This window comes from Papilio machaon, chromosome 18 (assembly GCF_912999745.1).
Source record: "Papilio machaon chromosome 18, ilPapMach1.1, whole genome shotgun sequence".
In the NCBI taxonomy this organism is placed as follows: Eukaryota; Metazoa; Arthropoda; class Insecta; order Lepidoptera; family Papilionidae; genus Papilio; species Papilio machaon.
Genome location: NC_060003.1, coordinates 4,336,963 through 4,359,981, shown reverse-complemented (window position 1 = coordinate 4,359,981; position 23,019 = coordinate 4,336,963). Strand labels below are relative to the sequence as shown.

At 32.6% G+C, this 23,019-nt stretch overlaps 1 protein-coding gene across 3 annotated transcripts in view; it reads left to right on the top strand.

Annotated features, from left to right (window-relative positions):
- The window catches only part of LOC106712113 (rho GTPase-activating protein 7), a 197,526-nt gene that overhangs the window by 162,079 nt on the left and 12,428 nt on the right, over window positions 1-23,019 (top strand). For all 3 annotated transcript variants that reach the window (XM_045682263.1, XM_045682264.1, XM_045682265.1), the window contains exons 2-4: window positions 2,049-2,120; window positions 14,139-14,287; window positions 22,650-22,763. In XM_045682263.1, coding sequence (XP_045538219.1) covers window positions 2,049-2,120; window positions 14,139-14,287; window positions 22,650-22,763 — 335 coding nt within the window. The remainder of the gene's footprint in view (window positions 1-2,048; window positions 2,121-14,138; window positions 14,288-22,649; window positions 22,764-23,019) is intronic.

Below are 23,019 nucleotides of genomic sequence, written 5' to 3'. Positions count from 1 at the left end.
ATGCAAAAGACAGTAGTCTTTTTACTACTTTTAGGGCTCAAAGTCTCTTTCATGTTCAAATTCGTCAATGTCTAATAAATTAAGCCATTCCAAAGAAGAAGTTATTGAAGGTGCAGAAGATGAAAAATATGGATCTGGTGAGGGTGATTTGGTGATTTATTACTAGCTTCAGATGGGGCACGATGTTTTGGTACTAAAGCTAATATCTTGTTAATGCGTCCATGCAAATGCTTCTGTAAAAACGCAAAACAACAAAATAAGCATTTATAGAAGAATACATTCAACCACATGTGATATTGTGCAAAAAACAATAAATGTAACAAAAAGGCGTTAATCGTAGCGTATTTGGCAATGTTCGTCACACCGGACAGCTAGTTTCACGTAGTAATCGACAGTGTCCGGTGTGACGGACAAGAGATTTAGAGCGAGATAAAATAGTGAAAATGAGTGTAGAAGCTCGTGATTATCTTATTTTCTAGATATATATAATATCAGCAATATAAATTAATACAGACATGGTCTAAAAGTTAGTAAAAATCAATAAAAATAGAACAAAACACCCTGAGCAAAACAGATTACTTCGGCGTCGACGCCACTTTTGACAATAACTGACATTTTGAGTGTTTTATTATTCAAATTATATTTTTTACTAAATCTGTTATATGTTACCTATGCACTAAAATCAAAATCTTATGTATTTTTCTCTAAACTAGTTCAGTAGATTTTTTTTAATTAGTTGTTCGTCACACTGGACACCATCGAATTAAGGGTTAATACTTAGGAGAAACCCGACCGCCTTTAGCTATTAGTCGTCTTAACTCCCTTACTATCCCGATGTAACCATCTTTTTTTTTTGAGGCGTTTAACAACCTTGTTTTATTTAAAGTTAAACAACAGCTACGTTGTCCGCTCAATAAAATTCTGAAGCAACATAATGTGAAAAATATTGTCGCATCCAAGCTTTATTCCAGTTAACTTGCAAATAACTTTGTTGACGCTTTTCTCTGTATTATATAAATATTTGTTAGTGTCAAACTTACTATAGGACTGATTAGACCTTCGCCCCATGCGTAAGCTGTTTAACAACCAGTTTAACGTGATCTTCAATAATTTTCTGCCATACGACTATGATTTTCCAGTAAGAATTTAGTGTGAATAGAAATCTCATGTTATATTGGTTTGTTTATGATTTAGTAGTTGATATTAATATTTATTAAGAGAAAGGCATCTATTGTTTGTTTTCGACCCTTTATTGTTTCCTTTGCAATTTGTTTACTTTTTCTTAGGGTTATGGATATATTGTATAAGGTCATGTCACAAACCCAACTTTCTTTCGTATGTTAAATTTATTATCAGTTTTATAATGGTGCTAAGGAAATGTTAACGCAAATGTTTTCTTTTAACATAATCTAATATATAAAATTCTCGTGTCACAGTTTTCGTAAGCGTATTCCTCCGAAACGGCGTGACCGATTCTCATGAAATTTTGTGAGCATATTCAGTAGGTCTGAGAATCGGCCAACATCTATTTTTCCTTTTTTTTTTTTAACTGCGCGCGGACGGAGTCGCGGGCGACAGCTAGTATAACAGTAGTATTGTGGCAAAAATGTTTAATTTATATATTACTAGCTGAATCCGTCCGCGCGGAATTAATAAAAAAACGTTATAAGTAGCCTACATTTGTGGCAAATTTCATCAAGATCCGTTCAGCCGTTCCGGAGATACCTTCAAACAAACACCATCCATCCATTCATCCATCTAAACATTCGCATTTATAATATTAAGTAAGATTATTGATTCACTTATGTAGCGTGGAATAAATATCTATCATCTTAAAGAATTTCGACATAGAGTAAGTTATCACCCAGAGTACTTACTATTCTGTCTATAAGGAATTAATAAGGCGTACGAATAATTACGTACAGCGATAATGAAATAAATATATATTTAGTTCTTGCCTTTGTCATGCTAGCTCTGGAATACGGGGTAAAGTATTACACTAGTTTATTAAATAATAGAATGTAAACACATTTGTCTTATTGTTGCAGAGATCGAAGCGGCGGAGGCGTGCAAATGGCTGCGAGCTGCCGGATTCCCTCAATACGCGCAGATGTACGAAGGTAAATAAATACATCTTATCTCCAAAAATAACATATAACATATAAACTATTATTAATAAAAAAAAAAGCCAGAATAAGTATCCCTAATATACAGGGGATGTATACTAATAAATTGACTTCTCGAACGTCAAAAGTTTAAGCTACAGGACGTGACAATGGAACTGATACACAAATCCACTTACATTACTCTCCTGAGTCAGTCGGGTGAAAATAAGGCGAAAAAGGAGCTTCCATTATAAAAAAATTAATAAATGTAAGATTACTTACCAAGATCTATACACTTCGTGAATTGTTTGAGTACATGTTTATACAACTGATCTCAGGCCAAGGCCATGTCTCTCAACGCGACGCTCGAGTCCTGACCTGTCCCACGAAACTATTAATCATACTTACTTGCAGCGCAGTTTGTCCCACATATACAGGATGTTAAGTTTTCCTAAGCTTAAATCATACTTCTCGAAGGTAACCGTGCCAATTACACTCAATATTAATGTCTCTTATTTGCATTAAATTATCATTCTGTCACGTTTAATCCAAATATGTGTAATAAAAAACGTTAATTATTTTATTAACAGACAGTGTGAATTTACTAGGTTGTAATTTTGTGTTGCTAATGTTTATTAAAAGATCTAAATATACAATACCAAAACGTAATAAACGCCCATGGCCCGAGACCAAACGTAGTGCCCAAAGTAGGGCGAGCTGACGGCACACTGTAGACGCCCTCTGTCCCACTACGGGGACGTAGGATATTAAGTCAAATAGTCATAAAAATTATTAGGACTATTTTTTTTTAACTTTCTCCGTTTGGATCAAATTTAGTAAATTACATAATGCCTACTCCCTCCTAAAAGATTGGTCTGAAATATAGAATATTCTTTGATTTGAACGATAAAATATAGTAAAAAAGAATCATGTTTAAAATTGTTATTTTTAACAAATTTATTTTACCCTTTTGCTTAACTAATATAAACATCAAACTGTATATTATATCGTGGCGTATCATCATCATTCGTAGATTATTATTTTCTAATACATAATTGCAAAGATCACGTAATGTTAAAAAAAATAACTGAGATTAGTGAGATTACTAGTAGTTACTTTTTGAAAGGCTAGTAAGATACTTCTAGTAAAGTTACAATTAAATATTATCTAAGTTTCGTCTCACTCTATAACTTCGATGTGACAAAACTTCAGCTGCGGAGATGAAGCCAAATCCAATTCAATTGACTGCTATTCATACATGTGGCGTTGATACAATGTAGACATGCCTTATTTAATTTGAAAGGCTTTTGTAGTTAAATTACATACAATTAAAAAACTTGTTTCTAAAAGGAAAAAAATCTTGACTGTTTGCAGAATTGCAAAATCGGATTAAAATATAAGTTTTTTTCTGTTTGGTAAAATTTATTTGAATATTAATTCGATTTTTAAATTTTTTGTAAGTATTCTACAATTTCTGTCTTTAGCAATATTTAAACAGTCTTTTGGAATGTCCATAATTCTCTGTTGCTTTTCGATGACAATATAAACTAAATTATCCTTTAATATGATCAAAGGACCAGGGACGAGCAGTCACTCATTCTTATTTGTGTCAAACGCATTCCATTATTCAACTCCATCTGTGAGTTGAATTTGTGGTCACTTATTGAAATATTGAGACGGTAAATATTTTTTTCTTTTCTTTGCATCCTTTGAAATTTGTTTTTTTTTATTAATTTCAACTCTTTTTAAATTGTATTTTAAGTTATAGACGAGTATCGATTTTGTAGCATAGACACAAATTAATAATTTTACGACGATTTCGTAGTTCTAAGATGGAGTCATGTTGGTATATCATATTTATATTACACTCACAAAATAAAGTATAATTAGTCTTAGCGTTAGCGAACAAATTTTTTAAGATAAAATTTAAACAAAAGTGTCCATGGAAATATACAAATCGTCGGTTTTTAGTCAATCAGGAGCGTTCTTTACCCCAATATAATATAAGGGTCCTATAGTTCTGTAATGCTATAAGCATAAAGCGAAACGTTCTTCAATTGTTTAAAAAAAATCTGAGTTAAGTTGCATAGGTACCCTTAGGTCCTTCTTACACAAAGCAACGTAGATCTTCGAAAACTCGCGGTTGTAGTCTCTAAGCGACTTTCGCGATGTCATAGCTTACACATCGCTCATCGCCGACACATTATGTCATCGCCAAAGACAGTCGCTTGCAACCTGTTAGTCAAGAACGACATAATAAAAGTTGCTATAATTTTCAAGATGGCGGACAAATCTGTACAGTTGAAATTTAATCGCTTTGCCTGTACTGACCGAATAGACGGGCAATTCTCGCGGATTAACCATACAATAATAGTTTCGAAGATTTACGAAACGTACGAAGGGCCTTGTGTACGAAGGGCCTAAGAGCGTATAATAAATACGTGACTCTAAAACAAATGATGTGGAATTCTGACATCCGCAATAAATAGAAACCTAAGGAGTAAACAAACATTTTAGCGGGAACTCGCTAATTACTATTCGTAACGTCAATAAATCTTCTGTAGATAATAATTTCACCACGTTTCCGTCACTGGTGGTAAACAAACTTTGGAGATATAGTGAAATCGCTTGCTTAACGATAGATAAAGTCGCGCATAGTAATGAAGCTGTATTTGGTATTAAAAGCTCACTGCTTACGGCATAGCCGTCCTATGCTGTAATAATAAAAATTTTGCAATTAAAAAAAAAAACACAGACAACGGCAAAGAAACTAATCAAAGTAACTTTAAGATCAACAAGAGTGAATAGTGTCATCTGGTGTCAAACATAATAAAAATATATCTCTTAATGATGAGACTAGTCCTGCCATTAATAATCAAAAATGAATTGTTATGTTCAATCCTTAAATATTAAAATAAATAGATAAAATGATGAGTGAATACTTCTCGTAACAACAGCTGATTCAGGTATTACATCCGGAATATGATAAAATGACTAAAAATGTTGATTCCTGTTACTACTCATATATATCACGATAACTGCGGGGACTCCGGAAGAACGCGATAATCAAACGAATCACAGAATAAACAATACGCTTGGATTTTTAAGATAAGCTTATCTTTGAACATTGATAAACCGGTCTTGTGGAAATGTTGACGTATTTGTGGCTTTATGAGAAGTAGTCTAGTGTTAAACGATTATATCATATAAAATTGATTAAAGATTTCTAAAAGCAATATCATATTATTCATTTGAATTGATGACGAACACAGAAGATATTTATGTTATTACTATGTGGCCGCGACTGCGTTCGCGAGGAATTAAAAAAAAAAATAAGTAGCCGATGTGTTTTTCCAGACTATGGTCTATATCTATGCCAAATTTCATCAAGATGCGTTGTGCCGATACGGAGTTACCTTCTTATAAACATCCATCCATTTAAACATTCTCATTTATAATATTAGTAACTCATATATTATATTAGTAGCATTTAAATGTGACATCCAAGAACTCTTAATTAATTCTCCTTCAATTTTTATTAAATTTATTTATTAAAGAAATCCCTTCAATATGTTATAGAAATCGTAATATAAATTACGACCTAACGTTTTACTCTGAATTTATTCCACAGGTTTCCTTTAAGTGGAACACCTTTTATTCTTTTTATCTCTTTACGGTCTTCACCTACTGCTCTTTTAAATCACCTCCCGCTACTTCGATGTTATGACAGGGTTATTAAATATGGACCAAAAAAGTAAAAGTAACCGATCGTTTTAATAAAAAAAAACCAGGCGTAACAAAGTATCATTTACGTCATTTTAAAGACCAAACAATACATAACTGATTAGCCTTATCTTGGATTCAGGTAAACATTTCTTTAAAATGACTAAATTCTTTCGAATTACCATCAATTTTAGTACGGAAAATTGAACCTTTACTGTTGGGAATACGGCAGATAATCGTAACAGACTATTTTCGCAGTAATCCATGTCAATCAAATGACTAATGTGCTTTTGTTTTTATTGAAGTTATAGAAAAATAAACTCTATTACAACTAATTAAAAATGCTTAGTGTTTCTTGAAATGGTAAATGGCTTTTGTTAGAGTAAAAACAGTAGGGGGTCGGTACGCTCAACATTTTTGACAGGGGAACAAAAACACATTTGTCAAAAATATTTTTTTTTATCTGTACCGATTGGTTCAGGTATATTGCAGTCTGTGATGTGCAGTTAAAGTGGGCGCACATTCTTCAAGTCATTAAAATGTTGATTGAGTGCTTCAAATGATTAGTTAATGATTGTGTGTGGTTTGTAATGCGATGTGACGAATTTCGTGTCGGTCATGAGTAAGTTGTTCGTATTTTTTTTCAATAATTTGTAACTGCCATACTGTGAAAATATACAACTAAAACATAAATATTTTTTTCAAATATACAAACAAATTGCCAGAAATTGCTTCTGGAATAACATGAACTGTTTATTCGTTGTTTATAACTTTATTTATTCAGTTGTAACTTATTATAAATTTGCTCAGTTGATATTTTTTGCAAGTATACCTTTTGTGACAAGTCACGTAGTCACTTTCTGCTTAATATTTTGTTTCCTAACTTAATATCATTTTAGCATATGTTTATGTTCTTAGGCTAGTATCCAACCTCCATTACAACAAATTATTATTAAAAATTATCCGTTATCCGACCAAATTCATGAGATTTAAAAATTCTAGAAAATGTTTTTTAATCTTAGAAATGTAACACCCATAGAACGCAAATATAAAATTTTGTTACAGTAATATCATTTTTTTTTGTAGAATTTAGTTGTAGTTAACATGCTTAAGTCAGTTACCATAATACTTGTCTTAAAGCAAGATTGATATACTCTTTCATGTAGTTTAGTAGAAACAATGTTAGAAACAGCAATGACACAAAGTAAACATCGTAGAGATTAATTGAGATTCGACAACAACATTTCCTCTGTTTATTAAGGGGTGTCATTCAATTCGTCTCATTCGCCATATGTTTGCAATGTTAATACGCACATGTAACCTTGGCCAAATCAAAATGAACCTTGTGGTTCAAGTTATAACATTAAACAGGATTAAACATTAAGATGCGCTGATAAAGCGTCAAGGGTACAGTCGACTATTGGCGTGAGCCATATCCTAGCACAAGCCGTTCCTTACTTTTTTCGTAGTTTGACATATTACATTCTCTCATTTCAATTAAAAAGAAATAAATCCTAAGTCAATCGCCAAATAAATCGTTGAATTAGATTCAGTAGTTTTTCTATTCTTCAGGTATAACTAAACAAGTATGTGTTTTGATAATAATTATTTAATAACAGTAGAAAGTTGTAACATTTTTAATTGTCCGCTTTCCTTTTGTTTCTTGGGCCACTTTAATATAATTCTGTTTGTACCACGTGATGACCTTACAACGTTTACATATGGGTTCAATTGAATTGTGGCGGAATTGATAGAGTACAGTGCTCAACTAAAGGCTTATTGATAGTAATTAATTTATAACATTAGACAGCTTCGAGTCCGTATAAATATGGACATTTTAAAACACGTGACTAAAACTAGAATCTGTACTGCATTGTGTTATCTGAAATGTTAAAGTTTAGAGATACATTTTGGCATTTTATTAGTCATTTTTAGCAAATTTTTAATTATGTAGAGTTTTGAGAGATCTCTGGTTATTAAACTATTCTTTTTAATATTTAAAGTGCGACTATAAAAGAAAGCAATCTCTATTTGCTCTTTGAATGGTTTTGAAAACGTGTTGATTTTAAATGTTGAAAAAAGGCAGTATTCAGTGAACGTGGTCCATTTATAGGAGTTAATCGAATGTACGGCCGACTGCCCACGGGCCTTTGTCCGCGCTTTTAATTTGTGCTCGCTCCAACATAGGGCTGCGAGCGGCCTATTTGTGGACTTTACGTACAGTCCGAGAGAAAAAGTAGAAAAAGAAAGGTCAATTATTTTTTATTCGAAACGTATAGTAAATGCGTTAATACATCTTATTTAGCAACCCACGAATGTGACTTCCATTGTATTTAACTGTATAATTTTCTCATACTGCAATCAATAAAATACAAAGAGTTTCCGTACATTTTATCGAATGGATATTAAAGTATTATATTTACTTATAAAACATAAAGTTTTTTTTTTTTTTAAGATGATAATATGTTTTTAAAGTGTTTCGACAGTGTACATGTATAATATTTATAACAATTCTTTGCACGAATGTACAACAGGTCAATATCGGAAAAATAGTGAAAGCGAATGTTTTTTCTAAATTAAAAACCACAAATTTATGAATTAGGTATTATAGTAGAATGCCTTTTTATTGAATAGAAAGTGAAAGCTTAAATTATTATAATGGACAAAATAAATTTATAAATATCTGGCAATTTAATATGTTTGGTAATAATTTTTTGTTGTTGTTTTTATTTAACGTTAAACTGAATATTATAATATGAACATAGAAACGTAACCGGAAATGGTTTATTTTATCAAATTTAAATTGGATCAACAACTTTCTAACCTTTGCTTTAAATAGTGAAAAGGGAAAAAAATAATATGGAGACCATTTGTAAATTATCTTACGTTGGTACAAAAATAATTTAAAATGGATTAAAAACTCGATTATTAAAAAACAGCAAAAAGGATTAAATTTTACTGGATGGATAAGTTTAAAATAATATACTAACATCAAAAACATTTCTACCAAACTAAAAGTTAGCGCTGACATTTTGATGTAGTAAATAAATTAAAAATTCGATACGAATATGTAGCTTTAAAATTCACCTCAGCTTTAGTTATTCATGAATTTCCACTGCTAGTACGAGTACGTGTACAAAGCAAAATGTTATGCATTTCGTGCAAAAGACAATGTGTGAAGACAGAGCATTGGAAACACACGGTTACACGGTGCTGAATTACAAAGTAAATACACTACGGTAACGAGAACTATGATGAAATTTTAATTAAAACATTACGAACTAAGCAACGCTGCGGTTGCACAAATTTCACGTAAAAGGTTAAAAGTTAAACTGAAAACTCTTACATAGCTTTTTTCTAGAGTGGTAATATTGTAACATTACAATATGTCCTCATCGAGAGGCTCGGATCTTACCCATGTTAAGGAGGACTAGACCTTATTCAAACACGCAGACACAGTACGAATTCGTTGGTTGATAATAGATGTTGTTCTAAATGGATTGATCGATTTTCAGTGAGGTATTATTATATTCCTTTGATTCTATGACACAGGGTGAGTTGGGTTGTTTTTTTTTATTTGCCCTTTAAATTCGTATTCTTCCCAAGTGTTTAAAAATACATTTATAATTATTGTTTAAATCAATAATTAACAAAGCTTTTATAGGCTACATATGCAAGTCTATAAAAAAGTTTAAAGATTTTAGTTCTAAAAACTCTTATCGGTGTTTTATTTTGATTGAGTCACAAGAGATTTACCACTGTTCATATAAACGTTGTTGCTGTTTCTAAAAAAAAGATGTTTCTATATTTGTACCAAAGTGGTGATTGTTTGTTTTTGATACATTGATGTTTTGTTGAATGAAGAGTAAAGATTTTGTTTTAAACGTAAACATGACTGTACGTTCTAAAGGCATCTTTCATTTGCTTTGAATTTATTTAAAGTAATTTATAATTTTAACGAGTTTACTTCTATCAAATGGTACATCGTTATCGATCAAAGTGAAATAAATATAGATTTACTTAAAAAAGAAACACGATTCAAAATATTTATGCACCCGCTGTCGCCCGCGACTCCGTCCACGCGGAATCAAAAATGTGTTCTTCCAGACTATGACAAAATCCTATTATCAATGAAATATCGTCACGTCATTTTGTATCCACGAGGTTAAAGCTCTATTTATAAATAAATTCCCGAATAAACACGTTCGTTAAAATTAGCAAGTGACTAGCGAACTGTGAAATGGATGCATGAACGCGTCCCCGGCCTTTTCATCCCTGAACCCGTCCCAACGAACCGGGAATTAATCTATAAGGTGTATTTACATAATTCATCATAACCAGTCACAATTTTCATAAATCCATTGTCAATATTTATCAACAGTTATTTATATCATATCATTTAAATAAGGAACAATCTAGACTGATTGAACCAGACTAACACTCCAGGATAAATAAGAATCAAATGTTATTTGTAATAAAGACTTTTCTTAGACACGACTGTCTCAGCTTTAGTGACCATTTTTCATACTTAACCTACAACTAAAAAATTTCCTTAAACTTTTAATACATGAATACCAGTCTATTTTTAACAACTTTTGTATTGAAAGCATATTCCAATAAAAAACTTTTTTATTTTAATCCAATCACGTTTTAATTCAGTAGCAGATGATGCAAGCAATCTAATGTACATTTTAATATTCTCGGCGATCGCCCACAACTCGACCTACATGCAAGCCACCCTACCACCCTACCACCCTAGCGGACCGGAGGCGCGCGTCGGAACGTACGGCTCCACGACAGCCGTCCCAGTTATACCTTGATAAGTAACAACTGTTTGCGTCAGTTACTGTACGTCGTTTGAGTGGGGTAACGTTTTGTAACGTGACTAGCATTGTTTTATAAGCTTAATACTGTTATAAATTGTTAGCTGTTCACGCCACGTTCTTTGGGTTTTCAATAAAAAATTATAAATAGAGATCATTATGTCGATAGTATTATTGAATATAGTAATAGTTCACAAAATTAAGAGACACCCTGTAGAATATTCACAATACAGAAAACGCAATTAAAAAATACTTCTTTAACGTCCTGCATTTAGATTTTTTAATTATTATTTGCAAAAATGTTCTAAATAAAGAAAAAAAACTACATAGTAATAGTCATTTTAAATATAGAAACGCTTTAAATGTGAGTCATAAACTCTGTAATACTGTTTTGGAGAAAAATCAGATGTTGAGTGAGTGTAACAGAAAAATTAAGTTTAACGCCATCTATATTAAAAATTTAATAAACTGTTAATTTTTTTTTTAACTTTCATTTTATTAAGACTTAAATAAATTAAGAATTTAATGCTCAATATAACCAAAGAGTAATTCGTTACAGGTGTGTCTTTTATTGGATTATCTCCCGATGTAACATTGCCCTCTCATAATGTAGCCAACGTTCGACTAATAGCATGTTCAAACATCGCAATAATGTTGTTATCCTTCGTAAACATGGCTTTACTAATGGACTCTACATTTACACGTTAAACTTAATTCGAATCAAATTTAATTTCACTCAACAAATTCTATACGAAGAAATATTAGGTCCTTACATATGAAATTGGCGTTTTTCGTACTGGCCACTTTAATCACGAATTTCTCCTCTTTGGTAAGGAATTCCAAATTCAAATTTGGACAGCTATAGACTCATGTATTTGTGGTTCGATGACCGTCATTCATTTGTTTTTTTTCTTCTGTTTTTTTCTGTTTGCGTCACTCATTTTACAAAATGGAAAACTTAAAATATCGCATTATTTACGAGTACGAGTTCCGCCGTGGCACTAGTGCTGCGGAAACGACTCGAAGGGTGAATGATATGTAGGGCGGTCGTGTTGCAAAAGAAAACACAGTTCGTTTTTGGTTCCAACGTTTTCGTTCTGGAAATTTCGATCTGCAGAACAAGCCCCGTGGACGGCCTGAGACTCAAGTTGATAATGAAGAGTTGAAGGCTATTGTGGAAGCGGATCCATCGCAAACCACGTCCGAGTTAGCTGCAGGCTGCGATGTTAGTGATAAAACTGTTTTAATTCACTTGAAGCAAATTGGGAAGATTAAAAAGCTTGAAAGGTGGGTACCTCACGAATTGACTGAAGCAAACCGGCAAACGCGCGTCGACTGTTGCGTTACATTACTAAACCGGCACAATAATGAAGGTATTTTAAACCGAATCATTACCTGTGATGAAAAATGGGTTCTTTACGATAATCGGAAGCGCTCAGCGCAATGGTTGGATCCTGGCCAGCCAGCCAAATCCTGCCCCAAGCGAAAATGAACCCCAAAAAAGTTACTTGTAAGCGTTTGGTGGACTAGTGCCGGTATTGTTCATTACAGTTTTCTCAAATCAGGCCAGACTATTACGGCTGATGTCTATTGTCTGCAATTGCAAACCATGATGGAAAAACTAGCGGCTAAACAACCTAGGCTGGTCAATCGCTCCACGCCACTGCTGCTTCACGACAACGCTAGACCACACACTGCGCAACAGACGGCTACTAAATTAGAAGAGCTTCAATTGGAAAGTCTAAGACATCCTCCGTACTCCCCGGACTTTGCTCCAACAGATTACCATTTTTTTCGAAATTTGGATAACTTCTTGCAAGGGAAAAAATTCAACTCCGATGGGGCAGTTTAAATCGCCTTCAAAGATTTTATTGATTCCCGTCCGACTGGTTTTTTTTTAGTAAAGGGATCAATGAACTACCTATGAGATGGCAAAAGTGCATAGAAAATAATGGTTCATACATTGATTAATTAAATATATTATATTAAAAAATATTCGACTTTTTGTTCCTCCCATACAAAACGCCAATTTCATATGTAAGGACCTAATATTTATTAATTCCTCCAGAAATTTTAAATTGTTTTAACACTATAAAAGTAGAAGGAAGTTTATGCGATTTTTTTTTAATTTCATAATTCTAACAATACCAATATATGTTAGTACTAGTAATGCTGAACGACCGAAATACATTGATAGTATGGACTTTAAGAGAGTCAATGCTATCGTCATTATTTGTTCGTATTTATTGCATGCTAGAAAGTCTCGGTGGCGAAGTTGTTAAGCGCTTGACCGGACCACACCGTAACCTAAAACGTCTAGGTTCGATTACCGCCAGCCATGTACCCCAATGTGTTTTTCGATTTTATAATTTGGTATATACATTTATCCGTCGTTCTTACGGTTGAGGAGAACGTCGTGATGCAACTTACACAGTTCGGCGAAAAAAATATATGTTAAGTGAACCAAACCGTCCTCGGCCAGCGTGGTTGACCATATGGCCCAGTCAACCCTAAATTGGATAGGCTCTAACCCCCTCGGTGGGGAAGTTATAACAATCTGACGACGAACGCACGATCAAAGGTACATAGCTTCGAAAATATTTTTTTTTCATTTGCTCTTGGTTATTATAAAAACATTTTTCCATTATCATTACCTTGCATTTTACTTCAATAAGAACTATCATCACAATTTTAATCACTTTAGATGTAATAACTTTAATGCAAGACCACGAGTTCATCGTATATCGTATACTCTCACACGCCACTGCATTAAGGGGGTTGTTAAATTTATATAGCGTTCTTTACGATGTAATACCAACTCTAGTAGAAGCTAGACCTCTTAGATAACAGTATCAGGAATATACGCTTAAGAGTATCTTTTAGCTGCTAATAAATAGGAAATTTTCTATGTGCTTTCCTTGTTTTATAGGTATTTGTTTACTATAAGCTTATCAAGCTGATTTTTACTAGTATTTATGAACATTATAGACTGGACGTTAAATAATTAACTCTTCTGTACAGTTAATAAAATTATAGTATCTGTGCGTAATATAAAAAAATAAAACATCTTGTACGTTATATGTTTACTTTATTTATAATCAAAAACCAATTTTTTGAACGTTTGCCTGTCGTTATTTCTGTTTGTCTATCCGGTCGGACAAACTGCATTTGTTCGGGGTAATCTTTGAAGCGACGGGGCCGTTTTTAACGGGCCTTTCACTGGAAGGTAACTGATGCGTGCGGGATTATTATAGGCTTTTATATATTATTTAAATTATCCATTTACAATAGTATTTTGTTAAAACTATTCATTTGTTTGCAATTAATTATCTTTACACTAATATTAGTAAAAGAAAAAAAATACCTTTAATAGTTTAAACGTAACTTTTTTACTTCAAAATGAAAGCACATCCTTTAGTAAGTGATGGCATAAGATTTAATCTTCTTTATCAGTGACGCTATTCACAATAGCATTCGATTGTTTCAGATCTGCAGTTCCCGATCGACATATCTGGTGTCCAGAACGACCATCCGTTTCTCGACGCAGACTCCCTGCAGTCTCTCTTCCGGAGATTAACCGCTCTCAACAGATGCGCCAATATGAAACTGGAACACCATCATCATCAGAAACGTTCCGTAAGTACGAAACAATTTATTTATGAGGTAACTTTAGATCAGGGATTCCCTAAGAAAAGGAACTTAAAGCATTGCTAATTCTCACTCTGTCTTCTTCTATTGACCTAAGTCAGAATGAATAATAATAATAATAATACCTCTCAAATAATCTTAAAAGTAGGTAATTTGGCGATGAGGTTCTGAGGTAACAGTTCATTTTGGAAAAGGGGTCACTTGTCCAAAATAGTTTGGGGCTCCCTGCTATAGCTTAACTATTTGTTGTTATTGATAGGATAAACGCTTTTACCACTGCCGTAGCATTCAAACACAAAATTTATTTATCACACATTTTTAAAGGAAAAGAAAAATTTTTACAAGTATATCTTACGAGACTTAGTATATACCCACGGTGAGGATTATAACACTATAAGAATTTTCATATAATCACGTAATAACATTCTGATGAAGAGACTCAATCAACACAAATAAAGCAAACTAATTTTACACACTTACTACGTAAACTGCAGATTGATTTTCTTTAGTAAATTATGGTATAAGTAAACTTGACAACAAAAACTTCACTTTCCTACAAATTCAATCTTCGATAATTAGAGGAGAAACTAGATTGAAATACTTCTTGTCTTGTTACGAGAAGTCTGTCAAACTACTTAGTTTGTGATTTCTTTTTCAACTTACTAAGTCTATTTTTAGTTATTTACTGATAGTTTTGTCTGGAAAAAATAAGACAAAGGCCCTCTAACCAATGTTTAAGTTGCGTTTTACCTATTTTTATGTTTTCTTCAAATTTTTTACAGTCCTAAATAAATGTAATTTTTTGTTAGATTTGTACTGTTTTATGTTTAAATTTAGAAGACATTCAATGTGGAATAAAAATGTTTTATTAAAAGAACCCTTCGGTGTTTTTTTGCTTAATAACTTCTATTATTCAGGCTAAGGGTGAGTTACACTGTAAATGACGCAAAATGCACACATAAAGATGAGTCACAAGCATATAGAGTTGTGAGATATGGACCATGTCTTTGATTTAATAAAATGATCTTTTTTTATAGTAAAAATTAGGCAGGAACATTACTATTTACTTAAACATCCAAACATTTACATACTATAAAACATTTGCACTGAATTTTTATACTTAACGTGTTGGAAAAAAATCTAAAACAGTTATTTAAATTTTCATGTTACATTTTAATAAAAAAAAAAAAAAAAAACAAATTAATACTGGAATGTGTATAGTGTAGAAAGCCCTAAGGTGCTTTGGTAGGTAAATATTTTAATTAATAAGTCTTTTAACAACTCGCTTAATTAAGACTGATTTTGACTTGCTAAAGACCATTTACGAAGTTATAACCCTTTTATTATCTTCTTATTAAAGATGCTGTTGGGTAGTAAAGGGTAAATGAAATCTGTCTTTATAGTTTGCTTAATTGCTTTACATGGATTATTATTTTCAAATTTACATAAGTGATTGGTAGTAATAGGACTAAGGATGCTGTATTGATTAAGCATAGGTCTATCACGTATAGTAGATGAAAGGCAGATTGTAAAACGATAAGGAACTTCGTTCCAAAATACCTTGATGATTAAGGATGTAAGGTGTTGGTACCGGAGGCCTAATTTTAGTCCTCTTTCCCTTCCCACCCTTTTCTTATTAGGAAAGGATGGGAAGGGAAAGTGGATTTGGCGGAAGAGGGGACGCATATAAAGGAGAAATATATTCTTTCTGTGCGTCCCCTTCTCCGTTGATTAAAGGTAGGCAACACATTTGCGGATGTCTATGGGCAACGGTCGCCTCGCTATTGCGGCGAATCCAGGTGACCGTTTTCTCGTTTGCCACCTTGTGCCATAAAAAAAAAAAAGCTTTTATAACATTGCTTATCAATTAACTGGTTAACATTAAACTACCAAAGTATGTGTAAAAAATCTAAACTTATCTAAAAGTTTAGTGACAGTTAATCATATTCTTTTGAAGATTTTATTTTTATTGTATTGTGTAGTAAAATAAAAAAAAAAACTTAGCAGATTTAGTAATATTATATATTCGAAGTGGACATAATTGTCTTTTCCACCCTAAGCTTGAGGTCGAATACTGTTTCAAGCAAAATTATATTATAAAACATTTTCAAGCAAGTCGGTTCAGGCAAATGCTTTTGAAGAATTTATAAAGTTAAATTGTGTTTAAAAATAAACACTTCATTTGAAGCATTGATTATTTTTAGTAACATTTATTAAAATATTTCACACTTTCCACATCAATGTATATATTCCCGACTTATTACTGTCATTCGTGTAAAGACACCTTATTAAAAGTAAAACTACTATGCAATGTACATAACCGTAGGTACAAGATCGTTTCCTCAATTCGCTGTCCAGTCGATTGCAAACACACGCTAAAGCTTACAGATAACTTCTCGAGTTTTACGATTGCCCGACGAATAAACTTAACGTTTAACGACGCCCATGCCTCGTTTACTACGAGTATTTCTACTCGACTCGCCGATGAATGAAATTAATTTTGGAATGAGATTCTAAAGAAAGTGTAGTCTAACAATTTTGTGTTACTATTTTTGTAACCGAACGGTTTTATACTATAAAATCTTATTTTAAATTAAGACTATTCTTCTTTCTTTCTATTTTAAATAAAATGAGAGGGACAGTAATATTAGATCAAGAGAGTGGAGAAATACCGTTGGTATGGAGCCGTTAGATTTTTACTTTTCTTTCGCCAGATTTGTAATTGTTAAGTAAATAAATAACATCGCTATTAATTAATAATAAAATCAAACAGCACGTAACAAACATAAGGTAATCAATAAAAGCTAGGAACAAACGTAGACAAAATAAAACTAGCTTCTACAATCTAAGTAACTTTTATAGTAATAGTTTATTATTGACAAAACTAACCTTTGTAGAATCATATCGAAACAACGAGTGAATAACTTTCTTTTGAATAGCGTCATAAGCTTTACGCAGCTCTATAGAGTTTTATATAAGCATTTCGCTTTTAATTGTACCAGTAGAATTAGTATTGCTATCCACTTAACACAGATTAATCCAAACGTTAGTGTTTGTGCCAAACTATGAGTGAGTCCAATATGAAGTCTCAAACATGATTCTTTGTTACTTTCCCTGATTGTTTCGTGTATACATACCGATACGAATTTATTAGCTGCAATACTACCGTACAGATCATACATAAACATGATTGTCAAAGCTATTGTCAAGTTTTTAGTAAGAGCTTTTGATTTTAAACTGAACTTATTGATGTTTTTGATGTTTTATTGCACTAATTAGCTTATCTCGACACCATATAGAATACTGGCTGGAAAGAGAGATATATTTTGTGCCACATTATCATGATTGACGCGAGAAAAAAAAATGGAAGATGTTCCTTTTACCTAAATAATGTTAAGCACTAATCATAGCCTTCTAATATTAAAATAGTAGACGATAGAAACGTTACGAAAAATGTATTATAGTAGCTGTTAACTAAAGTCTCTTTCGTATCAATAACTATATTACTATTTTATAAATGCGAATGTTTGGATGGATGGATGTTTGTTTGAAGGTCTCCAGAACGTCTCAACGAATCTGAATGAAATTAGGTATGGATATAGAAAATAGTTTGGAAGATCACATAGGCTACTAGTTAAGTTTTAATTTAATTCCGCGCGGACGGAGTCGCGGACCACAACTAGTCATCTATAAAACAGATAATTACTATGTTAACGTAAGCCTGAGGCAAGTAACTAAGCATTAACGTCATAAATGCTTTCGATTTTCGTTGGAAAGTAGAAAAGCAATAAAACGGCTGTTTCTTTAATTACCTCGCAGCTATAAAAGAGGGATTAATAACCGAACTACGTTAGCTAAACACATAACATTTTCTTATACCGAGGAATAAAATTGGTTTCATCGTTCTGTAGTCATATAGGTCATCTAAGTCTATTATAGATATTTGGGTTAGTGTCTTTATGTGTAACAAGCTGTCGCCCGCGACTCCATCTGCGCGGAATTCAAAAAAAAAACTTAATAAGTAGCCTATGAGTGCCAGACCATGTTCTACAACTGTGTCAAATTTCATCAAGATCCATAGAGCCGTTCCGGAGTTACCTTCAAACAAACATCTATCCATCTAAACATTCCCATTTATAATATTAAGTATGATTAAAAAAACTGTCGTACCCTTTCTAAGGCGATATTTCTATAACTTTAAAAAGGTTAAACTATTCATCTTTGCTTCTCATATTTTGAATGAGATATTTATTGAAGTATGTCAAATTATTGTCTATATTCAAAAACCTCATAGCTCTGTACAATTTCGTAATATGCTTTCAGTTAAATTGCCCGCAATAATGATACATAATTTACCTATAATCAAGCAGTAACGAGGTAATATCGCCTAACCAAGTTTCGTCACAACTTTAATGGTTAAGAACACACATGTTGATGTAACGATTGCCGCAGGGACATAGCAATAATGTTAACTAAGTGCTAAATGTACTGATGAACAAGTTATTAATATAATACCTAATTTTATTCCACTTTTCGGAGGCTGGAAGCGTAGTTTTGGTCCACTTTCTTTCCATCCTTTTCTTATAAGGAAATTAATGGGAAGAGGAAGTGGATCAGGAGTAGAAAGGAGAAATATGTACGTTCTAAACTAAACTTTTAATAAAGTTTATTAGCCTTTTAATGCCTTTTAATGATATAGTATTAATTCAGAAGTAGCCTGCGCGCTTAGATATGTACATGTGTTAAAGATTGAGCAATATGGTAATTTTTAAACTCCTTAGTTATCTGCAGTTGCCAGATTTATATAACTGCATTACCATTTATTTTGTAACATGTAAACAAATCTGAATGTATAAAAAAAAACACAGTTAAGTTTATTCTTAAACGTGACAACCAATTATGAACACAATTTTAATGTTGATTCAATAACTAAATCAACTTGACTGTACTTTGTAATTCAAAGCGACGCAATCAATTACAATGAATCGAGGGCTCGATTTTGATGCATAATTCGGTCGTAACAGGTTCAATTTACTCGGTACATCAATGTTAGTTTTACACGCGGGCAAAACAGAAAGGAGGTGCAGTAGAACAGTGCAATATGCAGTGCTGTTATTGTTTCGAACACTTTCTGCCAAACGAAGATATTCAAATGTATTACTAGTTATACAACGGACTATACGAGCACCTTTCTTTTAATATTTTAATCATAAAAGTCAGTACTGCTATTTGTCACAAATGACAAACTAAACAACTGTGATTCTACATAGAACAGATATCTGATGTAGATGTAGATAAAATCTGCGGTAGAGTTTTTTTTCCCATAGTCGGATTCGTAATATATCATCTATTGTTATTGTATTCGTCAAATTCTTTACTAACAAAACAGTTACCTGTTGTGTATCGGCATGTGCCTTCAAACAATAGCAGTACTGCACAGTCCTACTGCACTCTAACTGTTCTTCTCCCGTGTGAAACTATGTAGCATAACTCAAAAAGTCCCACGGCGCGTTGACGGCTCGGAACGCCTATCTTCTTCATTTAGGTGCCGGCGACGAAGCCATTACTCAATGTAATCAGTCCACGGAAAGGGGGGCGAAGTGAAGACCAGAATATCGTGTTTACATAACTGTTATAATTTTGAACAAGTTGTAAAACATATTACAATAATCATGTTAAACTTTGGTCAACAAAAGTATGTAGTTTATTCTTTAACTAGAATTGAATGAATTATGAGCACACAATAAATACTGAATCACTGTAATCAATAAGGAGCGATTATGCGATATGTTCTGTTGCTTGCTGCTAAAAAATGTTTCTTGGAGTTATTGGCGCACACTTCTTGAAATTGCGAATGTCCGTAAATGTCGGCCCTTACAGTGCATTCAAATATAAAGTTAATAAACTTCGCCTACAAATTTATAAGTTTAGACTCTTAAGCTTTCAATATGCTTATAGGTAAACATATACGGCCCACATTGAAGGAATAAGATTAGAAGTCAGTATTGTGTCAGAATTATATTTGTCCACCGCATTCCCTTTGTTATTCAAATAGAATAACTTAAACCTTTAGTACTTGGTCGGCAACTTGATTTTGCCTGACAGACGGTCTCTAATTAAATCCCTTTACATCTGTTTGTACTTTGTAAAGTCTTAGCAAATATTGAAGCGTAAACTAAAGCTTGAATATTGTTACATGAAGTTAATTAAAACGTATATTTTAGACAAAGAAAAGTCAGAGATTCTTAGCCTTTATGTATAGTTTTACTGTAAAATTTACTAAGTTCTAAATAATCGATGTATGTTTCCGAAGCATTTACAAAACTACGAGTATAAAATGTAAGTAGATTTTTTATTTAAATTTACATATTCCATGTATATTGTAAACGAAGTACATTTCATTGATAATACTATAAGTAAATTAAATTACACTAACGGCTCAACGCATCTTGATGAAATTTGGCATAGATGTAGAACATAGTCTGGAAGAACACATAGGCTACTAATAAAGTTTTTTTTTAATTCCCCGCGGACGGAGTCGCGGGCGACAGCTAGTAAATAATAAATAAGCAAGCGCAATATTCGTCAAATATAACTTAACGTATAAGCTTTAAAAACAATAGCAGGTAGTAAATCCGAGTGATTCATGGCTATTGAAAACTTTGTCTTTTGATATAGTATCTTATCCTTAGAAGTTACGAAATGACGTAGTCTATTAGCCGTATTTATCTTTAAGCTTGTAGCACACAGTCGCAAGAGATAAACAAAACAATTCGAAAACGGAGCTAAAACGGAACACAGTTTACTCCAAATTCAATTCGGTTTCTCGTTACACCGAAACACACCGGTCTGTCTGCCAAACGGATCGCCTTGTCGAAGTAATTTATGCCAGTTTTATATCGAAATTTGCTTCGCTTCGCTTCTGCTTCGTTTTTCTTTCGCTGTTGTGTGCTACTCGTAAAAGCGTCTGATAGTATACTAGATTTAGTAATACCGTAGCATTGTGAAGGCGAGCTTTTAGTATTACAACTTTGTTCTACCGCGTAAGCTGATCTTATCCTTATTTAAAAAAAATATATAAAATGTCACTACCCTTATTTGTCGATTACTTTTGTCATTTAAGCTATTTTCATTAGCTCTAACTGTAGTTTTAATTTAAAATAAACACCTGTGTTTTTGACGATGCAAATATGATCAGTTTAAACGTCAAGCAAGTTAACGTACCCCTGTTTTCCATTCGTCATCGCAATAAATTGGCATGCGTAAAGTATCAGCATCGTATTGCAAATTCATATAAGTACTTATTAAATGGTTAGTTTATCTACTAACTGACCATCACGAGTACAATCGAGCGGTAAAGTGTATGCTTGTATCGCATGTCGTTTTTTGAACTGTAGAAACCTAAGATTTACTTTTAATATAATTCATGCGTAAGTACTTTTTTTGTTATCCATTTGGCCTTCGAAAGTATACTTGTGAACATAATTATTGTGATCTTCAGTTTGATAAACGGAATACGATTTAATTGTATACGTTTTGTATTGTAGAAAAATAATGCTGATTTAATATTCTGCACTTATCAGTGTTGTAGATTTAATTTAAAGTAAATATTTGTAGAAAAAGCTGGTAATATTCTATTGTCTAATCTTTTTACAAATACGGTTTTGTACAGTCTTAGATTACGTATTAAACTCCAGTGGGTGCTCAAATGGCTTAATAACAACTCCAAAGTTTTCATTAACATTGATTTCCCCAAAGGCTTCACTCGAGCGCTGTACTGATGAGTGTTTTGTATTGCCTTCTATTAAGGATTTTATTCGGATTTCAATGTATTATCCGTTCAATTTGAGTAAAGCTTACTCACACATTATAAAAGAGTAAAAGTAAAACGTAAACAATAATTTTAGTGAGTTTGGAGATTTACTTTATTATTTTTGTATTTTTAGTGGTTATTTCATGTTTTAGAGAAATGTTTACCTTTGAGTAAAACAATATTATTATGACGAGGAATAATCAAAACATTTCTTGAAAAGATAAAGAGGAAATAGTAGGTCACCTAATTTGAAAATACATAAAGAGTAAAATGAAACTTAATATCCGTGGGTTTCCGAGTCCTAAATCTCCGATTAAAACATATTCTAATAATGACAGGGATGATGATATATTTTATACGCAGATTTCGGTGTTAGAAACCCACGGTATTTCAAAAAAACTTTTCACGATAGACATAACTTGAGAAAAGAATTTCCATACATAATATCTTTGAAGTGAAAAGGTAAAATACAAAACATGGTATCAACTTTATTCAGAAAGAAGTAATTAATTTTTTAAATGTAAATTTTGCTAACAGAACGATTCTGACGACGAGCAATGTGCTCTGAGCGAGCACTGGCAGTACGAGAGGAAGTCGAGGCGATGGTCACGGGTAGTGGAAATCACACCGCAAGCGCAGCGGCGGCTTCAGGTAAAAACAATGTACTTATATAATATCAAACTCGTTTCTTAGAGAAAAACTCACAGATTCAAAATATGCGCTTAAAAATCCCAGCAAAGTTCTGGTACCGCTTTGCTACACATATTTACATCAGCATATGAATGTTATCGATTCTTAAAACTTTTGATTTCGTCTTTCTTTAGTAAGACATCAATAAGGTCGCTAAGCATAAATTTATCAAGTATAAATACTTAAATTAAACAACAGTCTCTTTATATGATTAATT